Here is a 27,298-nt window from a genome sequence, read left to right on the forward strand (position 1 = left end):
AGAGAGGATGAGGAGAAGAGAGAGAGTGTGTATATTTCTTCCGTGGGAAAGAATTTGATCCACATCAGCCTGCCTTGATCGGCTGGAGCCTCGACCATAACTCCTGTGGATGGATTTACGCCTCCGCCACCTCGCACACCTCTGGATTTAATTCATAGCACGGGGGACATCTTAAATCTGGTGCCAATCAATAGAAGCCATCAAGAAGCAGAGAAGAGTCGGGGGAGGAGGGAAGAGCGTCACACCTCCTCCTCCTCCTCCAACATCTTTCCGTGCGCGGAGTAGGAGCTGCAAAAGTGCATTAACCCGAGAGGAAGAAGGGGTGAGGGGCACAGAGGTGGTGTTGGGGGGAGACACAAACCGGAGCCCCCTCCAAAAGAGGCGCGCATTCATTCATCTCTCCCTGACCGAGGACAGCATGTCAAGCGCGGCTTTCCAGACACTCAGCTTTTTGTGACATGTGACTTCTCATTCTTACTAACCATGTGCGCACTTACGAGTGAGTGGCGGTGCAGTGGGGGGGTGTGAGGAGGGAGTCGGTCCTCACCTGCGCCCACTTTGACGCACTTCGGGACGCCGCGGGGAGGCGACGGAAAGGCGGCCGCCGATGGGCCCCAAGCCCCGAGATTCCCCCGGGATGGCGTGCGGCGCCTGTTACTACCTGGTGATCAGCTCCACGCACCTCAGCAACGGACACTTTCGGCGCGTCAAGGGGGTCTTCAGGGGGCCGTTGTGCACCACAGCAGCGTGTGAGTCACCGGTAAGTACCCCCCCCCTCCTCTCACGAATGTTTATGCATCTTACACAGTTGTGCTTTTTGGAAAATGCTGCCTGACATTAAAGTGGTAGGAAAGTCTCCCAGCCACAGGCAAACCTCTTTAATGACTGAGCTGTATTGCTTTTATTGTTTTTTATTATTATTGTGGGGGGGGGGATGAGAATGTAAATGCCAGAATTGGGTATTCAAGCAAAAAGTCATTGTCTCCGCATGCTAATTTTGCCTCCCAAGGCAATGAGAATTAAATAAATGGAATTGCATTAGAGTGCTTTGGGGATGAGATGAGCTGCCTTGTTGTAAATAGCACTAATTACCTGAGGTGTGTTACTAATAGAATGTGTGTGTGTTGGGGGTACCGGTCTAGACTATTTGAAGAACTCCGTGACCTTTTCTTAGTGCCACTGGTTCTTTTCAGCAATGGCATTTGGTGTCAAACGGTGTGTGTGTGTGCATGTGTGTGCAAGTGCCCTCATCACGCATTTTTCATGAGCCCCTAATGTGAGACAAGATAAAGTGTTGGAAGTTATGAAAAGTTTGCTGCGTAAGGCAGAAAACAGCAGCTGGTATTCATCCTTGTGTTCTCTCTGGAGTCATTAGCATTCTGTCACGTTTGGCCCACTCTCGCTAGGTGATAGTAATAAACCTGGAAGAGATACTGGAAAAAAGTTGGATTCAACACCTGGAAACTTGCCTCTTCTGAAAACAGGCTTAGAGGACTGCTATTTTGTGGATTTTTTAAAAATATATCATTCTGATTTGGATGTAATTCCTCTGTCAACCACTAGATGGTGGCATACTATTTGGTTTGAGACTTAAAAAAATATTGTTGGAAAATTACTGAACGTCATCCTCTGTAATCGTGATGCTACAAAAAAATTTGATTTTATAACTTGATAATTGGAGTTTATGGCGAGATAAGTTTGGGGGGGAAAAAGCTTTGTTAACATAAAGAGAGTAATCAGTACAATGTTACACTGCTCAATATTTTTTAATTGGCCCCTTTGGAAACGTCGACAACTTTTAACTAAAAGGAGACTGATTAAATATTTGTTTTTGGTCTAAAATGCAACTTGGATCAAACAACAGTTCTCATTAGGACTAATTTGGTCTTGCACGCAGGCTGCAATTATTCCCTGATGGCGTTTCGAAAAAGAGACATGACACAATGTTAATCCATCGGATTGCACAACATCTTTCTTGACAAACTTACATGTGTTGAAATGTCATTGCTGAAATATTGAACGGTGACACGTTGTATTAAGTGTGCGTTTCATCTGTTTGCCTTCACCTCTCCACTCGCTCTTTTGATGTCTCATCCGTCTGTTGCTACGCTCCCTTAGCTCTTCTGTTCGCCACATGCAAACAATCACACGACAAGCTATCAAATGTTCGTTACGTCAAATCATTAAAAAAAAAAAAGCTTTTATTATGAACACCTTGGTACGCTGCTGCTGACAAAGACTCAAAAGTTAACTAAAACTTTAAGCTACAAAAGTTTTTTGGGGAGGTTTCACTTTTAATAGATTACAAGAATTTACATAACCTTAAAAAGTTTCTTTTGTCAGTTCACTGATCTTGCAATAAATAATTTTCCCAAATTAATGATCACGTCAAAAGGAGCGGATGAGAAATATATGTACATAATTTGGATTGTGCCATCTCTGATTGGTAATCGAGTTCAAATAATTTCCTGGCATGAGGATGCTTTACTTAATTTAACAGGAAGCACAAACAGGATGGATGATTATCACAAAGTAATGAGGCATCAAACACCTATTTAGTCCGAGGTAACGCTTTAGTGTTATTAAGTTGTGAGGCAGAAGAGGTCATTTGAGTTCTGTCCGAGTTGCGGCTTGAAGACGATAAGGCCCGTGTCGGCGTTGATAAAGACAAATCTACATTCGCAAAGCTTGAAAGTTCGATAAAAGCTGACTAAGAGGGTATCGGGAAGGTCAAACAAATATACACGCTTCCATATTTATCCGCGTCCGTGTGGACACGGCCCAATTTATGTGCCTGTCAGAAGGATAAACAGTGTTGTGGTCAAGCCTGTTTGAATGGAATGGTTTGTGTTTGCTGAAATATTGCACCTTGGTGAGATGTCTTCTCAGACAAGGTGAGTGCCAATTTGTCCTTCACGTTGAGGAGGACAAACAAAAACATGATGAAATGCCTCTTAATCAATTAAGGAAAGAGAGAAATGGTATGAAATCTTAATCCAGCAAATAAAAAATTGAATAATGATCTTGTCTCAATTAGCGTACAACACAAATGACAATGCTAAGAAATTAAAAGCTACACGGAAGTAGCATGCAACCAACATTGATTGAGTTAGCGACTAGGTTGTAGCATTTAGCAGACCTCTCAACAATAACTGACCGATTACATTTCAAGGTACCAAAAGTGACACCAAAAGTTCATTTTGTCGCTTTTTTTCATGGCTTCAAATATCTTTTTTGCGTCAATGATTTTTTTTTTTTTGTCCAATCAGATTGCAGCCGCTATATGTTGCCGCTTACCATTTTTAAAATGTGGCTCTTTAGATATCAAACAATTATCGGACCATTCCACAAAAGAGATTAGAAATCTCTCGTCTTCTCATCAAGGAATGAGTCAGAAAGATGATGACGGCCCGCTATGTCGATATTACACGTTCATACTTGATCGCCAATTAGCTATGACTGCCGTCCCCCTAATTCCATTTTCGCTTAACAGTCACCGATGAATCGGTCTTCAAAATCTCATCGGCGCTTTGAACGTCTTATTGATGACAGGAAGGTGAAACAAAAACAACACAAAAGGACAGAGGCCCATCTTTGAATTGATTTATGATCATGGGACTTTTGGAGACACCCCCCCCTTGCTCCCCCTCCCTCCTCCAGTAGAATATTATATTGCCTTGTGCATGCATACTAAAATGAACATCCGCTTTGATGTATATTTAACTGCCGTTGCAGAAAACAGATGAATCGGTGCCCGGTGTCAGAATGAGTGCCAACGCAGATGCGCGTGCGACACCAAGGGGGTTGGGCGGGGGCGAGCAGTCTTTATGGAAATGACTTGGCGTTTAAACATATGCCCCCAACAATTTAGAGGTGTAAAACAAATAAAATACAAATGGACAAAGACAAGCAAATTGGTTCGATACTTTCCACATTGCAATGCGACAAAGGAGAATTGTTGGAAGTTGGGAAGATGAGATTTGAAGCCTCAAGGAAAACGTAAAAAAGTCCGATTTCGTCATTCCCCTTGGTGTCAACATCTTAGGCAATTGATCATCCAGATCAGAGATGTGAAAAATCTAATTTTGTATTTGTTTAATATTTTGGATGATTTATTCATGATTGAAACATTGCTTCCACCAACTAAGCACCTATACCCCCCCCAACCAAACATGGTACAACACTGTTATTGTAATTAATTTTCTAAGTTAAATAACAAATAAAAATGTGGATGTGGTTTTTGAATGAGCATCAGTCATTTGGTGCTTATTTTTTTTCCCGACCCATCAACGTTTATCGCCAATGTGTGCAGCTGTCATTTTAATATAATGGAATAAACCATTCTGTTTTTATTTCCTAATTAAACTGTATACAAGGGCTAAACAAGGGTGTTTATTAAATCAATACAATTTACTGATTTATACATTAAATTCATTTTTAACAACTAAATTGCAAGGCCTACTTGAAACATTAATTGAGCACTTTTGAGTACGCGATCCTGTTAGCTTAAACTATTCTGTTTTTATTTCCTGATTACACTTTATATGAGGGCTAAACACGGGCGTTTATTAAATCAATACAATTTACTGATTTATACATTAAATTCATTTTTAACAATTAAATTGCAAGGCCTACTTGAAGAATTAATTGAGCACTTTTGAGTACGCGATCCTGTTAGCTTAAACTATTCTGTTTTTATTTCCTAATTACACTTTATATGAGAGCTAAACAAGGGTGTTTATTAAACCAATACTATTTACTGATTTATATATCAAATTCATTTTTAATAATTAAATTGCAAGGCCTACTAAAAAAATTAATTGCGCACTTTTGAGTACGCGATCCTGCTAGCTTAAATAGCGCCGTTTTCTCAAACTCCTCCTGCTAGCTTAAATAGCGCCGTTTTCTCAAGCGCTTTTTCTTCAATATTTTTTTTAGCTTGTCTCCGCCGATATTGTTTACCACTTCTGAGTTGTCTTTAGCCCACAGTGGCTTAGAAGTAGATTATACTTTATGGTAGGATTTAAAGGGTTTACACAAGGTTGAAATGAAATAAACGCGGCCATCGAGTTGTTGCTTGAACACTTTGAAAGGTTGTTATGGAATCAAAGCTTCTAATGTTGCGCTCACTCACAATCACAAAGACACACACACACAGTCAGCAAAGTAAAACCGTTTCAAAGTGGGCAGGTGAGTATGGCTGAATGCTAAAGTAGTTTAAGACTGGCTCGATCTTGCTGACCACTGCAAAGTGCTCGTGCTGATCACCACTTATGTCCTCCATCACACTCACTGTGACCATATGGGGGGGTTGGGGGGGGATAATTGGGATGGATGGGTAAGTCGGGACAAAGCCAAAGAGGAGGGGGCGAGCCAATGAGACGCTCCGCATCGATTTTCGCACTCTCTCAAGCTCTTTATTGACATTTCATTTAGCTAATGAATTCATTAGCGCTTCATAGCATAATAACCTCCACTTGATAGCCAGGATGACTCCCCCGAGGAAATACGCTATGTTTACGTTATGGCTCTTTGCCGTTTTCTTTTCCAAACTCAATCTGGGCTTTCTTTGATTTGCTTTTCTCCCCGGTGTACTCGTTTCTTATCTTTTTTTTTTTACCTCACATTTAACTCCTGTTTGTTTACAAAGTGCAAATAGTGCTTTTAGAGTTTGTGTTTTTGGCTTTGTGTGACCCTTGCTCATCTACTGGATTGAGATGTTATTTATTTACTTAACTGATGGATGACTCACTGGAGCTTATCTATTTGACCTTTGACCTGCGGTTTACTGCTGTATATACACACACTAGTAGAAAGGCTGAACTTACATGACTTGAAAGACCATTTGAGCCTTTTGATAAATTATTTCTCCGGGCACGGGGAGGGCGGCGTGTGATAAAACAGAAAGGGAGGGGCGGTGGTAGCACACAATATGTCATCAGATTGGATTCATGATGCGAAACCACCAGTGTGATTTTTTTTTTTTTAACAAACAGGGCCTTTCTTTATTAAATAGTAAATTTATCCATAAATACAATTTCACATAAACATGCAAAATGGTTATTTTCAACACTTGGAATTGCTCCCTAATAACAACATATTGCGCAAGAGAGAATACACTTTATTGTCAGCCTGGGGGAGCGGGAAGAAAAAAAAAAACTTTGAGTTTATAAGAAAAGTAAAAAGAAAAAAAAAAAGACATAAAAGTTTTATGGGCACTCAAAAGGCACCTTCGCTCCAGGCCGTTAATTTCGGACCTCTCCTCGGTCATTCTGCTTTAGCCTTCAAGGCCCGTGGGCTTCTCCAGGAGAACATACATTATTGTTTTATTGTTGTTATTTTATTTTAATTTCACTTTATTTCGCTCATATTTGTTTTGTCTGACATGAATCAATGCTGCTGGAACACTTAAATGTCTCCACTGGGATCCATAAAGTCCTCATAAAGTTTCCTTCAACTTTTGTGATCATACACAACATTCTATACTGCAATTTTTGTCATCCGTATCAATGTACTGTACAATTTATTTTTCTTGATTTGGTTTTAATTCGAGTAATTTCACACTTTCCCTGTTTTTGATCATATGGAATTCATCACTAAAGCCAATTAAGACAGTTTTAAAAATAACGTTTGCGCCTACACGAATTTTGCACACCTATACCACATTACTGGAGCGAAACTTGAAAACATGACCCCCCCCACCCAACACACACACACACACACACACACGTACAAAGCAAATGTTCTAACTCTAAGTTTGCACATTACCCAGGGACAGATGTTTGCATGTGTGGTCATTAGTGATCTCAGCATCAGATAATTACCTGGAGTCACACCAGCACATATAAAAAAAAAAACCTCTCCCTAATGCAATTAACGTGTGTTTGATAATTACAAGACGATTTGGCCAACCATCTGGAACACTAGCTCGGTTTCAAAGTGAATGACACGTGTTGAAGAATCAAATGAAACAGCACGCAAAAAATCTGTTTTATATATACATATCATTTTTTAAATATATATATAATTTTATTTATATATGTGTATTTTTTTAAATTTATATAATTTTATATAGATAAATATATGTATATTTTTATACATCTATATATTTACATCCATAATTTATACATATATATATATATTTTTTTAAAATATAGATATAATTTTATATAGATTTTTTTTATATCTATATATTTATATACATAATTATATATATATATATTTTTTTTATATATATTTTTTTTTTTTTAGAGTGGGACGGTCTGCTATTAATGTGCTCCTTGTCTGAGGTCAGCACATTGGTGGCCCTCATCTTCCTTCAGCCATTTCACATTGCTCTCCTTCTCATTTCTCCAGCACATTCATTTTTCAGGACTATAACCTTTGACTCCTACCGGTCGCGTATGGGTGTGTGCGCAAGTGCCCATGTTTGTGAGTACACCAGCCATATATTGAAGTTGGTGTGTGTTTTATGTGATGGAAATACTGATGGAATATTGCTGAGGGAAAATCTTTCAAGGAACTTGCCATTCAATAATTTCCTTTTTTTTTTTTTATTGATTCCTTATTCTGCCTCTCTGACTGGATTCATGCATCAATGTTTATATACTGCATGGAGATGGATTTATGCATTAGCTCCGAGATGCACTTGTAGGTTGGCCACGTTGTACCCATGTTTTCAAACGCCGGCGGTGCGTACCATTCCACGGCTGACATGCTGCTCGGGTTAAAAGCGGCTCAGACAAATTAATTATCTCTTCTCTAGAGGAGGGATGATTCATTGAGAGAGCGAGATGCTGTGAACCAGCACCCTCTGGTTGAGCACAAGCCAACAAATTACTCCCAGACCAGAAGAGACCCGGGTCGGAATAAAGCAACCTGGAATTTATTCTCAGTTTGATCTTTAGATCCGCCTTGCTCACAGAAGCATGCTACATTTGTAGGCTTTATGAAAATAATAACTAGAAGGCATTTTGGATTCATAGATCAAAGAGGATGAAGAATTCCCTGCATCGCACCTTCGGAAAAACATAAGATTAAAATGTGTTTGCCATCTTTTTTGCAGTGCTGGCATTAATTCAAAATGCTACAGTTTAAAAGCCCAACCAAAAAGGAAGCGGAATAATTATTCAAAATGCGGCATGCACATTGCAAATTGGCTTATATACTTAAAATAGTCTTTCCCTCAAAAAAGTGTATCTGGAGGTGTGAGTTGAAGGAAAAAATGGGACACTTTCATTTATCATGCTCCTGGAAAAAAGTTAATTCCGACTCGGGATTAATTTTTTTTTGGGGATGGTGACCTCCGATTGACTGGCAAGCAGGTTGGTACCGATGGTCAGTTACCAGCAACCCTCATGAGAATACGTGGTATAGAAAATAAAAATGTTTTCATTTTCAACTTTCCTGACTGTCACGCTTAAATTGACCTCTTAACCTTGAATGTTCCCCTTCTGCCCACCATCAGATGTCCCTGAGGGGAACTCCTGGCGTGTGGAGAAAGGGTCATTGGCGGGTGAAGGATTTATAGATGAAAAGGCAATTTCAGAAGCGTCACATCATTAAATCATACCTGTCAAAAAACAACTATAGTGGAGTTTATGACTCATGTTTTTTTAATAATGTAATTTTTTAAAATTTGGTAAAATGCAACCAGTCACAAAATACTCTCCTTAAGGTATCGAGAAAATACAACTCAAAATAAATGAATAATTATCGTCAAATGCGTCCAATCACACATCCATATATGCATATTTCAAAATTAACCAGTCGTGAAAGGGTTGTGCCTTGGCCACCAGGGGGCAGTATAATACAGACATGTCTCTTCTGAGCTGTCAATCTACCCACAGGATAAAGAATATATGCATGCTGGTATTATCATATCTGTCTACATGTGTTGCTCAACCCTTTGTGTCCATAATAATAGCACACTCGAATCTCAAGCTGCTAACTGTGTGTGCATATAAAAAAATAATAGGCCAATTTTGATTTTGCAACTCATAAATTCTGAAGTACAGTAGTAAAAGCCGATTTTGTGATATCGTGAAAACATCGTGTTTACAATGCAGATAGTGTATAAAATTGTTGGAAGGACATAAAGAAAAGTTCCATCATTATGGGCTGTTCTCAAACGGATTACAACATCCCGCTAGAAGTTTGCGATAGCGTCGAGCTGCTGGTGGTAACCATCTTGACTCGGAATCAAAACACAGATCCTAATAATTCATTCCGTTTGTCCCGACCACTCTTTACACGAGCCACAATGGAGTCAACAATCCGCTGCAATTATCATGAGTCACAGCAAGATTTTTTTTTTTTTATCTTTATGCAGATTGAAGCTGCCAGGCGCTCATTTTAGCACAGAAAGTGTTTGCAGTGTACCGCAGGGACCGCAGCCTTGCAGTGGTCCGCCCCCCCCACCCCCAAGCTACCAAGACTTGGCTTCCTCCATACTCCTGCTCCTTCTGTCTATTTGCAGATGTCACTTTGGCGTGATTGGGTTTCGATAAGTCGCGGCGGTGCATGCCGAGAGGAGTTCTCACGAAAATGATGGAGTGAAAGGGAAACCCTCCACTTGAGAATAAATGTGTTTGCATGTGTGTGTGCATCATCATTTCACGGGTATTCATTATTTCCTCCAAAACCCACAGGCAAGGCGTAAACATACTTCGCTTATGCTACTTATTTTCCCTCTCTGACATTTGTGCTGCCTCGCTCTCTTTCTCAACTAGCATGTTTTTTGTGCGTTTCTTCAGAATGCATTTGCAAAATCCCTCCCGCTATGATCTAGAAAAAGCCACATGCACAAACGAGGCACGAGAGAACACTTCTCCATCTGAGCCAAGTTCACTTATCCTGCAAGGTTAGCGTGTTGGAAAAGCTAAAAATCTGAGCCGTGACAAATCACAAAACAATTCTTATATGTTTTTAAACGTCGCAAAAAAATACGACTGTGAGTTATTTATGTAAATGAGTGTCATTGGCCAAGGAAGAGGCGGAATTCCCAGGCCTGATGAGTAGCTTAATGATTCATCAGGCTAGCTCAGGCAGGCATCAATAATGGATAACAGAAAGGGACATGCAGGATTTCTCGCCCCTTGATTAAAGTGCTCCACAACCCAACGCCACACTTTTCGCCTCTTCTCACCCTTCATTCTCAAGAATAAATAAAATGCCATCCACCCTCACGCATTTCGTCCTTAATTTATTTTCATATAGCTTAATGTCATCACATCTCACACATATTTAATAAGCTTTTGTCTGCTTTTCATCCCCCTGCCTCTGTTTCTTTGGTTTTAATCCAGTCATAGCGAAAAAGAAAAGAAAAGCTGGATGGAGCGGCAGAGAGATAAAAGGAGAAAGGCACAAATGAATGCTAGCTCTCAAAATAAGCGGTTTCGCGTTGCAGTTTGTGACGGGCAATTTATATTTTGCGCCTCGTGAAAACACACTGAATTGCAAAATTGCAAATCAACTGTCGAGGTCGCATAAAGCTTGGATGAGCTGGATGCATAAGTGAAGCAAGTCAGAGGTTTGAGTAAATTGGGGCTACTCATGCCGCAGAAGCTAGCTAAATGTAGCGATGAGCTTTAGCTAGCTACAACAGTGGCTAAATATTGCGCGTGGCTAATAAGATATGAAATTAATCTAAAATCTACTCGCTGCACAGAACTAGGAATGAATTAGTTTGCTATACAGTCCACTAATTATATTGATAGAGTCTAAAATATTTATAATATCAGTAATATTTGTTTGCATTTTGATTTTCAAAGTCTCCACAATCAATGTTCTCAAATTAATTACAGTAGCTCTAGCTTTCTAGAATAAACTAAACTTTGCTGTTAGACAAGAAAATGTCAAACCCTTGACGGTATTAAAAAAAAAGATTGCTTCAGGTCCCTGGGATTAACCTGCCAGGAAAAAAAAACCCTGAAATCGTTCCAAGAAATTAAAGTTGCTCCTCTAACGAAATCATTGATTCGCAAAATTACCCCACTAAGCAAAACAATGTCTTTCAAGACTTGGCTCGCTTCACGCGGCATCTCTCCGGGGATGGAATATGAACACAACGACAAGAGGGGAGTTTTTACAGCTACACACGGGTGTCAAATCTTCATCTAATAGGCGACATGAAGCTCTAAACTCCGAGCGCTCGGCGACCATACATACTAATGCAGCCGTACCCGGGAGATGCGGCGTGAGACGCCGAGAAAGACAAAGTGAGCTGCTGAGCGAGTCCTGCTGGGATTTGAGTCCCTGATCCAGCACAGGGTCTTAACAGCTTCAATCTCAGAGTGTGGGCTAGGACAAAATTGGACTGTTCCCTCCCTAAAATTGTCCAAATTTAGCCGAACGTTAAGGAATGCAATCTGAAAATCTTGTTAATCTTGTTTCCTAAATCTCCAACACTGATTACCTCCATCTTGTCTTTTTCATTTGGGTCACCAATCTTGGATGTCAGATTAAAGTTTGATCGAGCCACAAAATGGACGCAATCCTCTCCGAGGGTGTCTAATCAGAAAAAAGATAATGGAAAGTACGCCTTTAGTGTAAATAACACGAGGGTGTGCTCCATTTTTTGCCATTTACCAGAAAGTACTTGATACCAGAGATGGTATTTTAGGAACCAAGGCTTGACAGTGAATGGACAAGTTCTGTCAAGAGCTGACACTGAGCGTACCCGAGAGAACCGAGTGTTGTTGAGGAGGAGAAACGGTGAAAGCAAAACAGAGTGTGGACGAATATAAAAATCTCCAAAGCATCTGAAGAGGAATGGGTTTCAATTGACTGGAGTTACTCCTGCCTCAGATCTACGGCGGAGGGAGCACCAGGGGGAAAACAAGAACGAAAACAGGCTCCATGCGGCGCATAATTACCGGATACATGTTCTGTCGGAGAGACCATGAGACAAGCTCACGGCTACATCCTTTACAATCGCCGTCCTTTTGTCTTTCTGTAATTGCTTTTATAGGGTGAGCCTTAATGTGCTCAGAGAAGGGCAAGGAAAAGCAAAAATTGCCTTTCAGAGAAACAAATACAAGTCCCCAAAGAGCGAAGTGAGAGAGGGGAGGGAGGAAATGATGAATATACAGTAAAAAAAAATTAGACTATAGTTTGGGGAAGTTTAGGAATTTGGATACTTTGCACCAGTCAAGTTAAGTTTGCACCAGGGCTTTAATAGTTTGGGATTTTTTTGATTAGACTGGTCAATTTTATTTTGACTTTTGTTTTTTCCAAATTTAGTCTGTTTTAATTCATTTGGCCCAAAATGAAGCTCTTTTTTATTTAATTTTTTTAAATTTAATTTAATTGTATTTAATTTAATTTTATTCTATTTTATTCATATTACCATGATTATTTTTCAATTTTAGTTTTACTGATTCCATTCATTTTCTTTAATATAATAATAACCTTGTTTTTTGCGCGATTTTTTGATTAGACGTCAATTTTATTTTGACTTGTTTTTTTCCAAATTTAGTCTGTTTTAATTCATTTGGCCTAAAATGAGGCTCTTTATTTATTTTAGATTTAATTTAATTGTATTTAATTTAATTCTATTTTATTGTATTTTATTCATATTACCATGATTATTTTTCCAATTTTCGTTTTACTGATTCCGTTCCATTTAATTATAATAACCTTGGGTTTTGCGCCAAGCAAAAAAAAAAAAAAAAAAAAAGAAGAAGGGCATCCACTCTGACTGAAGAGTCAAGTGTGTTCACCTTGCCCCCACGCATGCACGCCCGCATTCTGGGCAGTGAATTTTGGCACATAACAGCGCTGATCAATGACAGCGTGCACTGCATATAGAAGGCACCTGTGGAGAAGAGATAAAGCTGGATGTTCCCTCGGACGAAAAAGAAGGCAATGGGATGAGGGAAAAAGAGCCGCGGCTCACTAGAAAGGTTCTTTCGACTCACTTTTTGATGGACATGGAATTAAATGTTGATGGCCGTATCGCAACGATCGTTTCATTCGGGGCCTTGGGACTTATCAGGGATTTATGATTTGTGCTTCAGCCTGGCACAACAAGGAAAAAGCAATTTTTTTTGGCCACTTTTCACATTTGTAGTGAACTGCATTGGGTATTGTGAGATCTAATGCAGGAACTAATACTTTTTTTTTTTTTTTACAAAGGTTTTTATTATTGTGGTTTGCAACAGAGCCGTTAGTTTTGTATTTTCTTATTTAGCTAATTTCATACGTTCAAAACAAATGACTATTTTGGTGCAGTCTAACTGTGAACATGATGAAGAAAGGGGAGTTTGCGCCGTTGTGGGGAGGAACACATGACTTTTCTGCCATCCAATGGAAGCAACCTTTAAATTCAACATAGAGAGCCATATGGCCTACATGGCATGAAGATAGAGAAGATTTAAAATGAATTGCATACAATATCCATAATCACAACTGTACTCCAATGCAAAGTTTGAAGATCAAATCTGAGGAGGCGCACCCGACTACAAAGGGCACAGTGAGCATTAGCAAATATAATCTGCTCATCATTTATTCATTCAGTTTGTTTCATGCATGGCGCTCAACCTCAAAGGTCAGCGAAAAGCACAATGTTTTTGCTACGTCGGCCAAGAAACAACAAAACAGAACATATGAGCAACGAGGCTTGCGCGGCACGCTTCATCATCTTCTTCAACGCGTTGAAGTCATTTTTGGAATTAGTGACAAATGGAGATGAACTGCTGAGTGACATTCAGCCTACTTTTGTTTATCCGTGTCATAAAGTATCGTCAGAGAGCGCGTTGCGTTTCCGCATGCTTACGAATATTAAACAAGGAAGAAACGATTTATGCAAACGGAGCATTTATCGCACTCGCCGAGCTTCGAATCATCAACTTTGGCGCGGCTTCATCTTTCACCTCGGCCGTCGAGAGCGATTGATGGAAGTGCAAATGTCTTTTTTTCCATCATCCTGTCACTTTTTTTTTTTTTTATAAACTTGCCCTGCCAATATTTGTTCTTCTTCAGTTCTTGGGCATTCAACTTGTCACATGATACAATTCAGGAATATTTTGTGGCAATTTGCTCAATTTATAATGAATTAATTCATAATTTATTTGATAAATATTCCAAATAAATTTATAATTAATTTATAATTTATTTAGTTGATAAATATTTGGAAAAATTATTTGAATAATTGTTTATTTAGCACACCCGTGGCATTAACATTACATTGCGCAATGACCTCATACTTTTAGCTCTGGATATACATTTTAATCTTAACTGCTATGCTAACTCCTGCAATCTCACATCTGCCATTTTGTACTCGATTCGACGGTGCAGAATTTGCAAATGGACTCGAATGATATTTTGCACAAACATGTAAAACAGTAGCAGACAGAAACACAGAGATTGACTAGTAAGGGCATGCATCAGTCAAATAAATAACCGGGGTGGGAGGGGGTGAGGGGGGGGGGTAGTGGCCATGAAGGCATAATAAAGGCAGTCAAGGGAGATACATTAAGGTTGTAAATATCAGCTCATTATCGCTTTGCTGTCTCGTTTGGAGCCGTGTGCGCGTGACTTTGTCTAACGGAGATCTTTAGATCATTACAGTAGCAAACGTGTCATTAGCTCCATAGGGCAGAGTTAAAGACAAAAGAGGAAAGAAAAAAAAAATTTGAATGCATAAATAAATGTGACGGATACCTAGAAGAAGATTAAGAGCGCAAACAAATTTGGCAGCGTAAATAGAATTGTTTCTTTTCATTAGTGTGTCCAGGCTAGGATGCTAATTATGGATTAAGATAATTAAACGCCTAATTGGGCTTGATAAACAATTAGAAATTGCATGCCCAATTGCTATGACAAGGCCCAAGCTAAATTAGGAATCATTACAATTCAACAAGCGTCTCGGTTAATCTTTGCCGTACTTTTTGGCACGAGTTGAGGAAGAATGTTTTTCTGTCATTTTTGCAATCGTGTTGACAAAATGAAAAGTAAATGTGATTATGGGATGAATCTAAGAAAAATTACTTTTTTTTCTTCATGTTTCTTTCAGAAAACTTGTTTCTACGGAAGAGGATTAGAACCAGTGAAGAAGAAAAAAAAAAAGAGGGGTGACAGGATTCTGAGTTTTTTCTCAGAATTCCCACTTTCTGACTTTAAAGTCAGACTTCCGACGTTAAAGTCAGAATTCTAAGAATAAAGTCAGAATTCTGACTTTAAAATTCTGAGAATAAAGTCAGAATTCTGACTTTAAAGTCCCGATACTGACTTTAAAGTCAGAATTCTGAGAAAAAAAGTCAGAATCCTGTCACCCCTCGTTTTTTTTCTTCACTTGCTCTAAATCCTCTTCCGTATGTTTCAGCCTCACTCACAAATTTAAAAAAGCGAGCAATTACAGCCATCTTGTAATTTCACCTTCACCACCACTGTCAAATTCTCCATTAAAATCTCATTCCGGCTGCCATTGACCCTTTTATCAACTAACTGATAAAAGGCAGCCGCAAAGAAATAAAATAAAAAAACACCCAGAAATATTTGCGATGCATTTCCGACTGGCATTTTGTTCTTTTACAAAAGTGAACACGTACACAAAAGTAATGAAGATGTATGAAGGTGGTGAAAAGGAGGATACATTCTCCACTGCACACATTCAATCTGCTGCACAAGCCGAGCTCTCTCGCGGGAGCTTTTTCATGAATATATTGTATATCATTAGCGTACGCCAAAAAGCAGACGGGGCCATGTGGAAAACATTTTAAGTGTGACTTTCTTGCTGCAACAGATTCAATTACATCCTTCCACTTTTTGCTTGAGAAGTCTTTCCTATTTGAGGCATGGCTGAAGCCATAAGCAAACACGAGATCATTCACGTTCATGGTCATCATTGTGCTTTTTTTTTTTCGCCCTCCTGACGCAAATCAAATTTATATTTGCATATGGCTGTCGATGCGTGACAAATCACATTTAGGGTTGGAATTTAGTAGAATGGCAACTTTGAGAGCTCCGTTTTTCTCGTAAATATCCGAGCGACTTCTCGACAGATAATTGCGCTGTATTAGCTTGCGTCAAACTAAACGGGGGGCAAGTACACACACGTACACACACTCCTTTCAATCTCATCACTGAGGCAGCACTCAGAGAAAAGGCCGCTGTGGGTGATTGGATCATTTCCTGGTCATGGCTTTAGGTCGACAAGATGGATCGATAAAACACACACACACACGCACAGGCACGAAGGATCAATGTTTATTACTTACCTTTCTGTTGAAAATCCCGTCAGCCAGCTCACCCACTCTGACTCCAAATCTAATATGAACAAAAGTATTGAGATATTGATTAATCAAGCAGCCAACACCAATTTTTTTATTGTATTTTTTATTTATTCTTCCGTCCCAATACATTTGGCCGACCCTAGCATACCTGCAGACTGAGCGAGCCAAAAAAATATATAGAATTAAAATATATGGACAAAAATATTGGCATATTTATTAAATCAAGAAGCCAACACAAAATCAATTTGAATATTGTATTTTTTTATTTATTCTTCCGTCCCAATACATTTGGCCAACCCTAGGATACCTGCAGACTGAGCAAGCCAAAAAATATATCTATAATAAAAATATATGGACAAAAGTATTGGGACATTGATTAGTCAAGCAGCCTTTTATTAAACACCATTTTTATATTTTTAATCAGTCTTCCGTCCCAATACATTCGCCCGCCCCTAGCTTACCTGCAGACTGAGCGAGCCAAAATATATATATATATAATAAAATAATATATGGACAAAAGTGTTGGGACATTATTTAATCAAGCAGCCAACACAAAACCTTTATTTTTTTTTTAATCCATCTTCCATCCCAATACATTCGCCCGCCCGAGCATACCTGCAGACTGAGCAAGGGTGAAAAAGAAAGTCATTTGATCCATCTTGTTTTAATTAAAATCACCTTCATATGCACATCAGGGATCATTAGTCTCAATGGTAATAATACAATAATGTGGAGCTGTGATATGCACTGTCAGACTGTCTGACCCGGCCTCGCTTCACAGACGAGGCGTTTGACAGAAGGAGAAAAGGGCAAACGGGGGGGCTATAAAAGGGAGGAGGGGTGGGTGGTAACGACTACGGCAAGAGGATGGAGTTGGAAAAAGAAGTATAGAAAGAAGTGACAAGCTCAAATTAAATTCCCATCATGTCAGTGTAGAACAGAATTCAATAGTGTTTATTGGCAGACCCTAGCCTGGGGGAAATTACATTCTGAAGCCGAGCATGGAATGAATACACGCACACACAAACATCTACTGTGCACGATTTTGAATATTCTCAGATGGAAGGGGGGTGGGGGGGGTATCTATTGGCAGATGTGAGCTAGTGATGTATCCCTTGGGGTCCACGTGCCATTTGTGTACAGTCTGTCCTTGTTCTGCACACACATCTGCTACGAGTTTGTTTCTCTGATTCTTATCTTCACACAAAAACATCAACCGGGACATGCATGCATATTCACACACTAAAGTCCAAGTGGTGCATTATGGATGATCCATACTGCTGTTTTGTTTTTTCCTCCCCCACGATTGTCGTTTTTTTTTTTTTTTTATATAGATTTGACTTTGATGTGACTCGGGGACTTTTTGTACAGAAAAATAAATAGAAGCTATTTTATAGAAAAATTGACTTTTGGTATGTTAGGTATTTTTCTATTGAAGAACCTGCTGGTAGTTTGAAAACTGAAAAGCCAGATTCAACATTGATTTGCAAAGTCGCTGAGTTGAATGAAATTTGAGTAGATGACCCACTACTGCTGAATTTTATATAAAATTCAGTTTTTTTTCCCAACCCAACTTTCAAATTACAGATGAACAGCTAGCATGTTCTTCTCAGCTTTTAACAATCAATAAATGATGAAAATGAGTTTGCACAAAGTTATCAAAGCCTTACCTTTAAGTTTATCCATTTTCTGTCAACACACCTGAGTAATCCACGGGCGCCATCGCTTCTCCTGTCACCTGTGCTGCATTTCCCTGATCATGCATTTAACTTAGCCCCGCCCCTTTTTTTTTTTTTCCATATTTCAAACTTCCTTATCCTTGCCCCTGACTCCTTATAAGCTTCCACCTTGCATCAAATTCATCTTGATTCAAAATTTAATGAGAAACTTTTATGATAGCCTCAATTTGACTCCATCTGTCCAAATCATCATGAGGGTCAAAGGTCACCTCGAGACAACCCCAGTTTACCAGAGTGGACCAATCAATGGCTCATATAGACAAAAAGGCAATTTATAGTCTTTAATTAATGAATGTTTTTTGTAATGTGTAGAAAAAAAATAAAATAATAAAAAGCAGACTGCAGAGATTTCATCCTCTCCCTCGTCGGAGGGTGTCAGCGGGTTCACGTGGGCCCGCACTTATATCCGATGCATTTGTTAACCTCAAGCTAATGCTACCGCAAAGTACTTTAATGGCGTGCCGTTAAACGTCTCTACTCAGAGCAGATGTCCGGGTTATTACGAAGGGAGAGCGTCTCCGGGATGCAGATTTGCTGTAAACGGCTACCGCTCGGCTTTAAGCCTTCAGGTTATTGTCACTTTATTGCCTCCATTTCTCGTCTTACTTCAATTTTTTCCGCGTGTGTTCTGCAGGAACGCGGGGAACGAGCAGTGGGTTGCTCAGTGGAGGATCTGAAGTCTCTTTTCTACTGCGAGCTGTGTGACAAGCAGTACCTGCGCCACCAGGAGTTTGACAACCACATCAATTCCTACGACCACGCGCACAAACAGGTACATGACGAGATAAAGAACTCAACGGGGCATTGTGTTGTTGCAAAAATGTCGTCTTAAAAATTGCTGCAATGCACACACACATTAGATTTCAATCACTCATAAGAAAACGAAAGGGATGAGAAATAATGAAGGGCAATTAATATTTGATGTGAACAGGAGGAATAGACGTCAGCAGGAAGCACGTGAACTTGGGATGACATCTTATGAGTTCTGATGTGATGACATCACAGATGAAGAATAAGCCTCTGGGCAGAGATGTATATTGATGTAAATTAATCAGACCGGTTAATTGCGCTGATGATCAAAAAAGTGTCAGAGTTGTGAGGCAACACATTTGAGTCGTTGTGAAAAAAAAAATGCATTTGAGTTAATGCTGCAAGCTCAAATCTTCGATGCACGAGACGTGATTGACTCGTTCGCTACCATTGACGGCTATAAACATCAATTTGTAATTGGGCCTTCAGTGGCTAAGTTAACCTGTTCTCTTTTTTTCCCATTTAGCTTTCCATTCTTATTTCCTTCCACAACACAGTAGCCTATACGTGATTAACCCATTCATTGCCATTGACAGTTATAGGGCTGTGAGTGAATGAGTTAACCTGATTTTTTTTCCATTTAGCTTTCCCAAACACACAGTAGCAGACAACACACACACCCATAAAACAAAAACTATTAGTCATGACTCAAGTATGATTGTATTATTCCAGTTTGGACAAGACGAGGCCAATGGAGCGTTAGCAAAAGGCCCGGCAGCAGGTTCCTCTCCTGTGCTCTCATTTTCATACACAAGCCTCTACTTTGGAACTAACAAGCTGAAAGTTCCGCCGTTACCTCATTCTCGTTCGGCTTTGTGTTGTCCTGCCAAGTCGTAGAATAAACATACAGACGGCGTAGCGAGCACGAGCAATCTCCGAACCGAGCCAACCCGCCTATGGCTTCCAGACGCCCACACCGGGCCACGGAATGAACATTAAATAAGACGATTTCCCCGACACTGTCATTGTTCTTTCGAAACGGATTGAAGCAACTGCAGGCCAATGTTAATGCTTTGTTTTAGCCAGCGGCAGGCGCGGGAAACAAGCTGCACGAGGCTGTGAGCTGACAGTAGCCACTGGCGCTGAGAACACACACACACACACACACACACACACACACACACAGCGTGGCATGCATGTTCACTGCTGAGCAAGGAGACAAGAGATGAAATTCCAGCTGAAGATGGCTTCCCTGCAGGAGTATTGGCTTTGGAGAATGGAAGCTGATTGCATTTACGCTGTCTACCATTGATTCAGGGTTAAACGTCTGCATAAGAGCCGTGCTCAGCGTTTTCCGTTGATGGTTGAGATTGCTCATTAGAACATAAATGGCCCTCATTTAAATCAAGAGACATCTGCATGGAGACATTTTTCAAAATTATACCAGGCACCAAACAGCTTGGAAGTGTCGCACGGTCTGAAGGAATATCGATCGTGGCGATTTAGAGATTTAAAGGAAGAGGGTACCTGAGATTTTGTTGCCCACGCTAAATATAGATTTCGTTTTCATGAGCGAAGAGTAACCTGGCACTGGGATTCCAGTAGGAAGGCGACGCAAGTTCGCATGTTCCTTCCGGCTCTCATCATCATGGACAGCTTTGAGCATGCCAACTCTGATTTCATCCGCCGCCCGTCTTCCGCTTCTTGTTCGCTGCGGTTCATTACCGATGCCCCCCCATGCTTGAATATGTTGAATATTACTCACAGATTTGCCGTTAAAGGAACTTGACAGAAGCCATCAAGTCAAACACTGACTCCTTGTCCAGTGTGATTTAATTGAAGGTTATTTTTGATGGACACCATTTGGGAAATGGCAATGACCTCCACCTTTTTATATGCAAATAGTTTTCATAAAATTTCTAAGGGTGGTAAAATAACCTACATGCAGACCAAGATAAATATGCAGATAGGGTTATTTGATTTTTTTTAATACTTTAATCAAAATCACCCAACTTCCACTGCCCCGGTGTGTGAAAATAAATAAAAAAGAATTATAATTAAAAAATATTTCAAAATATATCTAGATTTATTTTAAATAAGAAAGCTATACAGTTCATGAAGAGTAAATGATTTATCTCTTAGTGATCTGAATTTTATTTTTATTATTTTGTCCATTTCCTGTGGTTAAAGGAGGAATAAAATAAAAATAAATCAACAAAATAAAATAAATTAATTAATAAAATAAGCCTCTAATAGTAACAATGAATTTAAAAAATATATTTAATTGTTGTTCCATAATTTAAATTTTGTCATGAAATATTTTTGGAGTTTGAGCAAAAACATAAATAAAATAATGGCACCACCCACCTGTTCCTAACATATGTCATATTCAACAAAGCAGGAAGTAGCAAGTTAACAAACAGACAAATTATTTTGTACTACATCACTAGTTCTTATTAGCTCGATGCAGAAGTAAGAAATGTTGCATCAATCAACTCCCACAACACACAATTGCTTCCGCATTAGCGTCCTCAGTGAGCTGATAGTGGGATGTTAAGCATCAAATGATAATGTAAAACGACAAGCCGCTTGTGTAAGACTCGGCGCAGATTAACCTGACGTCTGTCATCCCCTGTGCGAGATCTAGGTGTGAAAATAAAGTGAGTGTATAAATAGATCCGATGTCTTTGGGGCTAATCTGATGTGTGTGCATGCAAGTGATATATTCTGGATGATAGGTGGGAATGAGTAACATCATGTGGGAGGAGGGGGGGGGGGGGTGAGTGCATAATAATGATCCTGCCAGGTATTCCGCAAAAAATAATATGTCACGTAAACACCAAATGGCCAAGATGTTTGGAAGCGTGTGACAAAGAGACTCGAGAGAGATGTCGGAGGACAATGGCGCAGAAACTCCCGAGTCCCTCCTTAGCCTCAAGATGCAGACAAGCAGACAAAGACAGGCACATGTACACACCTGCCAAGCGTGGATAAAGGAAGGATTAGCGTGTGTCAGAAAAGGAAATCGGAGAAGAGCGCTGTGAATCCTTGAGAGAATCGGCACAGTTACATTGACGGACGTGTTTTCGTCGACATAAACAAAGCGCGGTTGGTTGTTATTTTTAAAAAGCAGCGTGAGCGCATTGTGGTAGCATGATTTTATTTTCGATCATGTCCTACTGTCAAGACATGAAAATGTTTTAAGCAATACGACAAAATTGTTGAAATTAATTAATAATAATAATATAATGCTAAAAAAATTAAATAAATAAATAATAAAATAATAAATATAATTAAATGTAAATAATATAAAATATAAATTAATAAAATATTGTTAAAATTGTCCACCTTAACCTATCTCAAGTTTTTTTTTTTCTTCATATGAAATTTGTGTTATTTTGTGTGTGCTAAATAATAAATAAATAAACAAATAAACAAATAAATAAATAAATAAATAAATAAATAAATAAATAAATAAATAAATAAATAAATAAATAAAAAAAGTCGCAACTCCTAAACTGTCATGAAAATCAAACCGTCCCCCGCATAAATTTCCCTCTTGGTATCCAAACAGCTCAGCATTGACATTAAAGTCTGCCACTCAAACTGTTTCCCTAATCGAGAATCCACCAGATATTGCTCTCAAGCTGGGCATTAATCGAAAAAAGCGCTTTTGTCTCAGCTGAATGGAATGAACTGAGCGCATTTTGTGGAGAAAAATCTGCAAATGCAAATGCGGTTTAAAAACCAACCTTCCCTAATGTGTGTTTACTGCAGAGGCTGAAGGAACTCAAGCAGAGGGAGTTTGCTCGCAATGTGGCCTCTAAGTCCTGGAAGGATCAACGCAAGCAGGAGAAAGCTCTCCGACGCCTCCACCAGCGAGCACAGCTGCAGCAGGAACGCCAGCGGTGAGTTTGTGTGTGCGTGTAAAATTAAATCGGCACTCCGTAGAGGTTTGAGTGCGTCACATCTATTCCATGTTTCTTAGATTTGATGGATGCAGCCGCAGATGTGGGAGCACTCAGTTGCCGTCTGTGGGCCACAGGTGAATATAGAATTTTGTCAATTAAAATTTATAAGTACATACCCAAGTCATGGGTGTCAAACATAAGGCCCGGGGGCCAGATCTGGCCCACCACATCATTTTATATGGCCCTTGGAAGAAAATGTCTGCTAAATTTCACGACCCTTGCTAAAAAAAAATGTTGTGTGTAATAAATAACATTGACATTTCACTTTTTGCATGATAATATGAGATGATTAAACACTTATTTGATCTCACGACTCTCTGAGGGCAATCGTATCTACAAATAAATAAATTTAACACCCCTGGATGTTCTTTTAAAGTCGGTTTCTTTTGGACAGCAATGTGAAATTGAATATGTTGTGTATTTCATTACAGTGGCCAAGGAAGGACGTTTGAGCTACGGAGTACTGTCAGGCTTGTCAGCCAGCAGCAAGACAAAGACACGGAACACAAAGCCCGCAGCCCTGTGGACAAATTTGAAGCCTTAAAACACACACACAGGCCCCAAGCCAAACACGGCGGTACATCTCCACTGAGCCGCCAGCGAGAAAATCTATGCCGGCCTCTCCCCCAAACACCACTGGTTACTCCGGTCGAGTCCCCGCTAATCACTCATCTCGAGTCCGATCAAGGTCCTTTTGCAGTGAATCAGCAAGTGGGCTGCCAGCTGCCTCTGGAGGAGCGAGGGAGAGCTGGAGGCAGGCGTGGGGTGTCTTTCTGTTTCTCACGCAGGGGGCCGCGGCTGGAGCCCTCTGCATCGGTTTTCTCTGACCAGGAGGAGGAGGAGAGAGAGAGGCGGGAGCAAATGAGGGAGCGGATTAAGGGCATTTTGGAAGACATTGAAAGGGAAATTGAAGGTGTTGGTCCAAGTAATACGAGAGGAAATTGCGCAGAGGACACCCAAATAAAGGAGACGGTGAAAGATAATCAGAGCGGTGAGCTGAAGGAGGAATCGGGAGCGGTGTCCGTTTTGCGTAAGGATGGGTCCACCTGCGTCGGGTGGCCCGTGGGTTTGCTGAAGTTCACCAAGTGTGAGCCGTGTGTCTCTTATAGCTGCAACCCAAACTGCACAAAGGAAGCGGTAGAAGAACTGGAGCCGGCTATTCTTACACCAGACACTCGTTTAGGGATGAGTCTGGCGCACGAGGCGAAAAAAGCTGAGGAGAATGTCAAAGCGGAAGCACACCTGTTAGACGAGAACAAAAACCTTTCATCGTCAGGGGGAGGATCAGAAGGGTCGTCGCGCATGCTAAGTATAGATCATCATGTGAGGGCGTCCTCCTTTCCGTTTGACCCCAGTCATAGTGACAGCTCTGACATCAACCTCGCAATTCCTCCGGGAGATAGCTTAGCGAACATCCAGGAGGGGGAGCTAAACTGTAAATTAGAATCTGTCACCCAGTTTAGCGAAAACAGGACAAGCATAAGCCCGTACAGGTGTGAGAGCGAGATGGCGTGCGAGGGTGCAGGCGATACTCACCCGCGAGGGGGCATCTCGTGCAAAAAGAGTAAACACGGCGTAAAGAAGTCAAAGTTGGGAAAGAGGAAGAGGAGGGGGAAGGAAAGGGCCGCAAATGGACGCCAATCACGAAGGTGTAAAGTGAAGAGTGTTGTCTCTGCCGTCTACAACGTTAGCCCCAGAGGGGGAGAGACTGGAGACAGTTGGGGAGACAATAAAGGACACCGGGAGGCAAAAGTGTGGAGGAGCAGCTGTCTCCAAGGGAGAACGGAGGCCGAGCCAGTTTACATCTCCGTCGGGAAGAGACGACCTCACAGGAACTCGACATCTCAGTTCGTGCTCGGCGGAGAGCAGGGGGAACCGTGTCGTAGTTTCCCCCAGTTTGCCAGACGTGCACCTGACACGGGAGGGGAGCATATTCCCGGGCGATCTCGCTGCTCCTTAAACTCTTTCTCACCAAGATGTAACACAAAGCTGTTTTGGGAATCAGGTCACCATAGCAACCCCAGGAGTTTCATTGACTGCAGTTACCCTGACAACAGCTGTAGCGGCAGCCCGGCAAGAAAGAGAAAAGTCGTGCATGGGTATAGAAGATTCATTCAAAGTAACGGGAGTAGTTTAAGACACTATGGGGAGATAGAGAGAGGGCGGCGGATGGGTTGTAAAGACCGAGGTTTGTTCTCAGACCAATGGGAGTGGCTTGGGGAGAACGAAAGGCTGGATTCTGGATGGAGATGGAGAAACAAGACTTTGGGGTGGGAGTGGGGCAGTAGGGCCAGCCTAAGTCCAAGCAACAGGAGAGCAAGCATGGAAGATGTGGATTGGGACAAGTGGACGTTAGGAAGCAACGACAGTTGGGAGGAAAGTGGGACACGTAGGTCTACCTCCGGGTCTAGAACTGGTCCTGACAGTAGGTGGAGCCCCAGTTGTGCGTGGGGATCTGCAGGGACGGGACAGTCTAGGTATGTGCCTAGCCCTGAATGGTGGACAAGTAGGCGCATGTACAGCCCGTCAAGAGAGTCCACCAGTAGAAGTCACAGCCCACGTTCCTGCAGCCCTTGCAGCAGCAGGGTGTCTGAGGTCAGCTGGGAATGGAGCAAGAGCAGCACCTGCTCAGGTATGACATACAGAAGGGCCCCATCCGAGGTAAACTCGCAAAGTGACTTATCTCTTTCACCTGACCTTACCTTCAATGCTGGAGAATCGTCACTAGACCCCAATGAGCATCGTTGTGGAGTGAGCAATACATCTCAGCTTGAAAGGACCAAGTCACTGTCAGACTGTGACCAGGAACCTTCTGTTTCTACGACCACAGACAAAAGCATCCCGTGCCAAAGTGATCCCGTACCACAGAAACCAATTCGGACATTACAGCTCCCCCTCATTGGGAAGCTCCCTGCAATCCAAAAAAAAGCAAGAAGGCGGAAAGAACAATTGGAACGGATTCAGAAGGAGTGTGGTGATGAAGAAGCGAGTCAGAAATTGGACGGTGAACATCCTTTGGGTTTGATTCAATCCAACCAAAGCAGTATGCCAAATCTGTGTGCAGTGGAGATTAGGTCTGATGACAAGAAGACACCTCAGCCAATCAGCTTTAGCGCGGAGGAGATGGACAAGTATCGACTCCTCCAGGAACAGGCCAGAGAGCACATGCAGAAAGTTCTGGAACAAGGTGAAGAGAGCCCAGATGTTCCCATGGAGACAACCCTCACTTGCACGGCACAGACAAACGAGTGTGGGACTCAAGGGGAGGCGTACACGCCTGTGGCCTCACTCAAGCCTCCACAGAATCCTCACACAGTGCAAACGGGTCACAACCTTCAAGAAAGACTCCAACACATGAACCCACAAGAGGATTTTCAACAGCTTTTGCCTGTCCCCAACCTTCCTCCCCTTACACTCACCCCCCCTTTGGCCAACCTCCATCATTTAATTTTACAGCACCCAGCCTTCTCCGGAGTCCGTTCCCCGGCTTCAGGCCCCTCTCCCGACGTCCACCCACCTCAGCTCGCCCACCTACCTCATTACCTTCACCCCTCTCCCGTCCCTCTCTCATCCATCTTTCCCTCCATCCTCCTCGCTCACCCTTTCCTCCCCCTTCCACCTCCTCCCCCAGTGTCCGCCTTCCAGGCAAACCCTCTCACGCCACTTTCCATGCTCGCCCTGCAGCCTCCAAACAATCTAAGACCTTTCTTGGATACGGTATGGCCAGTGAGGTTCCAACAGAAGGCCTTGTAACTGTGTTTATTAAATATCCATGGCGAGAGAGCACATTTCTGTTGTACCTGGTATGGAGTTCCTTCAGTGAGCCACCATTTTTCGATTGAAAATACGTTTCTCCATTAATCCCCTGCCGCGTGGCAGCCGACAGTGAGACAAGCGACTTTGATCATTTGTGCTTTCTCGATCATTCAAGCTTATAATAAAAAGAAAGGTGCACCTGCTATTCAAAGACAAGCTGGGCTTGGGTTAGCATTGCTACGCTACCTTTGAAGTGGAGCCCCTGCATGCTCCCTGACAAAGGAAATAACATTGCTCGGTTTGAACCCCAAGCGTTAAAAAGTACACCTTTGAATAATCGGAAATGAAAATGTAGCACAAGCTTGGTTCACATTGGAATTTCTAAATTCAGCTGGATGTTTGACAGAGGTGCTTGAATCTGTTTATTTTAGAAAATGAATGAAGGTATTTCAAATGTAATCCTTTACAAAGTTTGATATAGAACTTCAATTTCAAGACATTAATTGACTCAATTCTTGTAAGAGCATGTTGCACTATAGAGGTAGTGTCTATGAACTGGATTTCAGTAGGTGTCACCAGATTTTTTTTTTTGTATTTTGTAAATATATCCAACGGAACTTGTGCTCGAGTCAAGATAAAATATTTCAAAATAATGTCTGGCTTTGTTGCCAATGTCACGTTTCCCCTACACGCATATGTATTTATGAAAGTTGTTACGGCAGCGGTCTGATCGGTGCTCGAATAAAGCGCATCTTGAAAAAAATCTAAATGTTTTTGTTTTATTTGATTGCGATGATGACGATGGGTATAAAATAATTGATATGTTATACAATAATTTTTCAACAAC

At 41.1% G+C, this 27,298-nt stretch overlaps 2 protein-coding genes across 3 annotated transcripts in view; one reads left to right on the plus strand and one right to left on the minus strand.

Annotated features, from left to right (window-relative positions):
* The window catches only part of LOC148391913 (metalloreductase STEAP4-like), a 41,133-nt gene extending 23,109 nt beyond the window's left edge, over positions 1-18,024 (minus strand). The window contains exons 1-2 of one of the 2 annotated variants that reach the window (XR_015860972.1): positions 17,906-17,969; positions 16,221-16,269 (exon numbers count right to left, since the gene is read on the minus strand). Coding sequence is in view for 1 of the 2 variants with exons in the window: in XM_088387760.1 (XP_088243886.1) it covers positions 16,221-16,269; positions 17,906-17,921 (65 nt within the window). In the remaining variant the exon portion in view is untranslated. Of the gene's footprint in view, positions 1-16,220; positions 16,270-17,905 lie in introns of both variants that reach the window. The other variant, XM_088387760.1, reaches the window with a different exon arrangement.
* On the plus strand, positions 1-27,214 carry znf804b (zinc finger protein 804B). Its single transcript, XM_088387757.1, has 5 exons — positions 1-760; positions 18,609-18,746; positions 22,502-22,632; positions 22,713-22,769; positions 23,127-27,214. Exons 1-5 carry the CDS (start codon positions 608-610, stop codon positions 26,446-26,448), a joined length of 3,801 nt encoding a protein of 1,266 aa, XP_088243883.1. The 5' UTR covers positions 1-607; the 3' UTR covers positions 26,449-27,214.
* Positions 27,215-27,298: the final 84 nt, after the last annotated feature.

Source organism: Syngnathus floridae, chromosome 10 (genome assembly GCF_059516105.1).
Source record: "Syngnathus floridae isolate MCC-2025c chromosome 10, RoL_Sflo_1.0, whole genome shotgun sequence".
In the NCBI taxonomy this organism is placed as follows: Eukaryota; Metazoa; Chordata; class Actinopteri; order Syngnathiformes; family Syngnathidae; genus Syngnathus; species Syngnathus floridae.